The sequence below is a fragment of the Magnolia sinica genome, chromosome 10 (genome assembly GCF_029962835.1).
Source record: "Magnolia sinica isolate HGM2019 chromosome 10, MsV1, whole genome shotgun sequence".
NCBI classification, from domain to species: Eukaryota; Viridiplantae; Streptophyta; class Magnoliopsida; order Magnoliales; family Magnoliaceae; genus Magnolia; species Magnolia sinica.
In genome coordinates, this window is record NC_080582.1 from 73718223 (window position 1) to 73723098 (window position 4876).

The following is a 4876-nucleotide window of genomic DNA, read 5'->3' on the forward strand; positions in this document are numbered from 1 at the left end:
ACATATCGTGTAGCTTATGCTACATGCTATTGAAGGCCAAACGCTACGCTACACTACATGCTATTTAAAACACTAGTTAGGAGTAGCACCAATAGACAACAAGATGAGGGAAAGTAGACTTAGATGGTTAGGTCATGTGTAATGGAGACCAAGAACTACGCCAGTTAGGAGTGAGTTGGTACAAATTGAAGGCTCTAAAAGGACAAGGAAGACCCAAAAGGACATGGGTGTAGGTAGTAAGAAAAGTCTTGATGACCTGTGACCAACTAAAGTTATAGCCCTTCATAGAGTGGAATGGCAGAAAAGGATTCATGTAGCTGACTCCAATTAGTTGAGATAAAGTTTAGATGATGGTGATGATGATGATCCATATGGACATATTGGCATGCTGGGTTTTTCAGGGAGAGACCTTGTTTCCGTGTCCAACCGAAGCACACATAAGTTACATAGAGAAGGAAGAAGCTCATTGACATAGACTAGAACTTCATCAGGTTATTGAGGAAGATAGGATAATGCATCACAACAACAGTCACCTTCCTAGAAGGACTTGCAAAACCCAGCACAAATGTTAGTATTCTTGAAACCATCTCCTCCCGGACAAAATTGCTCTCATGATAACTACTCTGCTAGATACTGATATAAGTCTCCCTTACACAATAAAGCTCAGAGGATCTACGGTGAACTTCAGGTATAAAACCACCAAAGTAACAACGATATGTATAAAAGACATCAACAACCATAAAATATGCATAAATGAGTATTAAATTAATAAATGTACTTCCAATAATTTAACCACAGACATCTCATTAAAGGTGTGTTTGTGTTTGGGTGTTCAATTGAACTGAATTGCAATAATCCAATTCGAGTATAGAAGAAATAACAGAAGTGAGGGTGCCACCATTTTAATTCATGATGACAACCAAGCCCCCAAGTTGCAGTCAATGCATTTCAAGCTGGAGATGAAATGATTCTATTTCAGTTTGAAGGTTCAGTTATGGTCAGAGAAGGGCTAGCCCCAATATGGTCATTTCCACTTTATTGGATTATATATTGCAATTCAGTTCAATTGAGCATCCAAACGCACCATCAAACAACTAAGCAAAAAGTGAAATTGCCCAGAAGCATAGAAAGATATCCAACTCCACATAGAAAACTACACCCATATGGATTTGTTTGGATCTTCATATGATGAATTAATTACACCCTATTGTGAAAAAACTATGACAAGAAAAGAAGAAGAAAGAAACGAAAGAAAAGTTCAGATTCAAAGTGTATGATCCACATTGTATCCGTTTGTTCAGAATTACCCCATGAACACAAGATTTGAGGTTCCAAGAATCATGGCTTGAAAGTGGAAGGCTGTGGAAGGGACATCGGACCTCTCCTCGATTCATCACTGTTATCCAAAAGCCTTTGAACTCTCTTCTTTGCACAAAACTGACGATCAAAATGCTTGACCTAGTCCACACAAATATGCACATTTATTCAATTACTAAAGCAAGGAAACAAAAAGGACCTGGCTTTTATGTCCAGGACTCTCAATGCAAATATGAAAGTGTGTTCAACATCCATAACCATACACGCAGTGCAAACAGATGAGATTTGAACCATCAAACCAGGTGGGACCTACCTAAAGTCACACTGACTGGATGATCCTAACACTCTGATCAACAGCCAGCAAATGGGATTAAAAACGAAGTAAGGCCTGTTTGGGAACAATGAAAACTTTGGAGAAGAAACATATTTCCTTGGATATCTAATTTTCCCCTGTTTAGTAAAACAAATAGCTACAGAATTGTTTTCCATTTCCAGCTTTTCCTTGTCAATATTGATTCCTTTCAAAAGGCATGTTAGAATTTAGATGTAAATTTCAGAGACAGCTTGTCGTTTGAGTTTTGACCCTTTAACATTTCCATGGAGAATACACTCCAAACCAAACAACAAATTTACTTCGGAATCTCCAGTTTTCCATTTCCCGAGGATTCCATGTTGGTTTTCCATGCCCATGTTTTTGGTTTCTCTCTGTCCAAACACCCTCAAGGGGTCATTTGGCTCCTGGGAATCCAGCCCATGTGAAATGGATTCCACTAGTGAGGTTGTTTTTATTATTATTTTTTTTATTTTTATTTTTTTTTTTTGAGAGAGAGAGAGAGAGAGAGAACAAAAGATTTCATTGAAAAGGCGCTGACAGAGCCAAAAAACAAAGGACTGAAAGCAAAAACGACAACACCCTCACTAGCGGGGAGGGGCTGGATTTGTGTTTGGGTCCTAAGAAAAGGTGGGAAATGAATTCCTATTGATCCAATTCACAAAATTTGCCCTTTTTATGATTCCCGTCTTTAAGATGGGTTGCAAGATTTTGGGAAATGAATTCTCATCCAATGGTCGTATTTTTTTAAATGATAACTGATTCCAAACATTCTCTCCCAATATCCAAACACAACTTGGATTCCTGAAAATAGCTTTCCCAAACTCGCAGTGCCTAAACAGCATAGACAGATCTCTTTCACTGGGAATCTGTTTCCAATTCACAACCCCTTCAAGGTTCCATGGAGTGAAATCACCCCAAAAGGAAGAAACAGTCAGACTCAATGGGTAAAGTTCTTCTCTGAGGACTTAGAATGGACCATCGACAGTAGGGCCCACCTAATTAGCAGTCCAGGTCATGACATGTGTCTGCAGATTTGGATATAGGACATAGTTCTGTGCTCATGACGGGCACCCAATCTTTCCCCTTATAAGGAGGAAATATGCATCACTTCATTGATCATTTCTTCATCCCAACAAACTCTAATTGTAGGGATCCACCTTCTAGTCATCGTGTGCCGTAAAGGCCGTTACGCGTTACGGGGTCGTAACGGCTGTAACAACCATTATAGAAAAAAAAATGACCCATAATTGCCGTTAACAACACGTTATGTCCCTATAAAGGCCATAACAGCCCCGTAATGATCTATTACAGGCAAATATAAGTTTTACATACTTTTTAATCAACATTACGGGGCAGATACTGGTTTTTTGAATTTTTTTTCAATTAAAAAATAAAATTTAAAAATTTAAAAAAAAAAAAAAAGACTGTAACGGCCGTTATGGGGCTGTAACAGCCATTATGCCCCGTATCGTAAAGGTAACGGTGGTGGCCGTTACGGCCACCGTTACCATAATGGAACACCTTGCTTCTAGTGATCCAAATCATGGATGGATGATACGCTTGAAATCTCCCCTATAATATGATCCTAACCATTCGATTTTGCTCCCATTAAATGTTGCAACTTGGTTGTCATTTCCACTTTGATTGGATGGGAAGGATCATCTAATAGGGAAGATGGTAATGAGAGTATGGTCGATCTGATGATGGGTTCCACTGATAAATAATTCACATCACCAATGGGTGGGTCCCACCCATACAAATGTTATGCATAATCTTTATCTTTTCTTGATGACAAATGATCCAATGCTCCCAGAGCATTATAGGTAGTGAATGCTCCTATACTCGTAGTTGCATCGGGACACTTCAAGAGTCCAAACGATTGATCTCGATTGTCCATTAGGTCGAGCACAGATTTCATGGGCTATAGTGAAAAATCACAACGATCTTAAATCAATCCGTTAGATGATCTTCTTTTTTTAGGCATCCATTTTTCAAGCTATGATTGGACCTTTTATATTAATGATCTTGACCGTCCATTTTATAGACAATTCATCCGACAGTTAGAATGATCCTATCAGCATGAATTTTGCATTGTGGGCCATAACATGTGTGTTGGACCTAGTGAACAGCCCGGATCAGTGATTTGTCCAAGTTTCCCAATTCAACCAAGGGAACTATAACTTAAGTGATCAAGAGCATCAGATCATTTCTGTTTATTTATTTGTTCAAGATAAATACCAAAGGAGAGGAAATTACGAAATTACCCATGTCGGCCGACACATCTTCACAAAATCCTCCCTGGAGTTCTTGCATTCAGCAGGGTAGAGAAGTCCAACGGAAGCAATTTCTGTGGGTTTCTTCATCGATTCCTTCTCGACACAAGCGTAGAAAGAATCGCGTGCCTATTTTCCATGAATATCGATTATCACACCAGGGAAATGATACCTAGCCCCTTGTTTTTTAATGCTTACACCCCTTTCTTTTCTAATTTGAAAAGAACCATAAAAATTGTATTGTTGCATTACCAAAAGTACAAAAAAGGGTGCATCCATCAAATAGAATGGGTGTAAATAGAGGCTCCATTTTCCTCTTTTTCTTACTTCCTTGGGAAGAAATTCCTGATTTTATGGGAAATTGATAACTACACCCGCCATTTTTGATAGATCCGCCCTTTAAAAACTTCTGGTGATACAATAGTACGATTTTGGTTTTGAGAAATGGAGAGGGAGGGTACCTTGTAGCAGGAATTTCTGGCTTCGGTGAGCACGTCGGTGTAGATTTTTTCGGTGTCTCGCGATCCATGCGTTTCCAAGGGCATCGTAGCTGGAGTAGATACTGTCAGCCTCCTCTTCTCTTCTTCATGTTCTGTTTTCTGCTCGAACTCGAGGGCCTATATGAGTGCAGTGGTAGTCTGGTGTTGTACTGATGTGTGGGCCTCAGGTGGACCCGAAACGTCTCCAACCCGCTTCCATGGATCCCCGACTGTGGGGCCCAACTTGATTTGTGTTCCTTAAATCCAATCCGTCCATCCGTTTTGAAAGATCATTTTAGGACAGTTTCGAAAAAAAAAAAAAAAAGAGAGAAGCAGATCCTATCTCAGGTGGACCACACCATGGAATGGTGGTGCTTGACCATTAAAAACTTCTCGTAGGCCACGAAAGTTTTTCATGAAGTTGATATTTCTGTGTTCCCTTAGTCCAGGAATGGCAAATAAACGTTCCTGTG

At 39.6% G+C, this 4876-nt stretch overlaps 1 protein-coding gene across 1 annotated transcript; it reads right to left on the reverse strand.

The window, feature by feature from the left end:
* Window positions 1–1124: 1124 nt before the first annotated feature.
* Window positions 1125–4550, reverse strand: LOC131216985 (uncharacterized). The gene is made up of 3 exons (XM_058211641.1): window positions 4386–4550; window positions 3916–4053; window positions 1125–1458 (listed from the first exon to the last, which is right to left on the reverse strand). Exons 1-3 carry the CDS (start codon window positions 4467–4469, stop codon window positions 1339–1341), a joined length of 342 nt encoding a protein of 113 aa, XP_058067624.1. The 5' UTR covers window positions 4470–4550; the 3' UTR covers window positions 1125–1338.
* Between the last annotated feature and the right edge of the window lie 326 nt (window positions 4551–4876).

Bases quoted from the DNA above. Each gene is read 5' to 3' on its own strand.
- LOC131216985 (XM_058211641.1), bottom strand. From the start codon at position 4,469: ATGCCCTTGGAAACGCATGGATCGCGAGACACCGAAAAAATCTACACC. The intron at 4,054-4,385 runs GTACCCTCCCTC...CATGGAAAATAG, and splicing joins CCAGAAATTCCTGCTACAAG to GCACGCGATTCTTTCTACGC. The intron at 1,459-3,915 runs GTAATTTCGTAA...TGTGTGGACTAG, and splicing joins AGATGTGTCGGCCGACATGG to GTCAAGCATTTTGATCGTCA.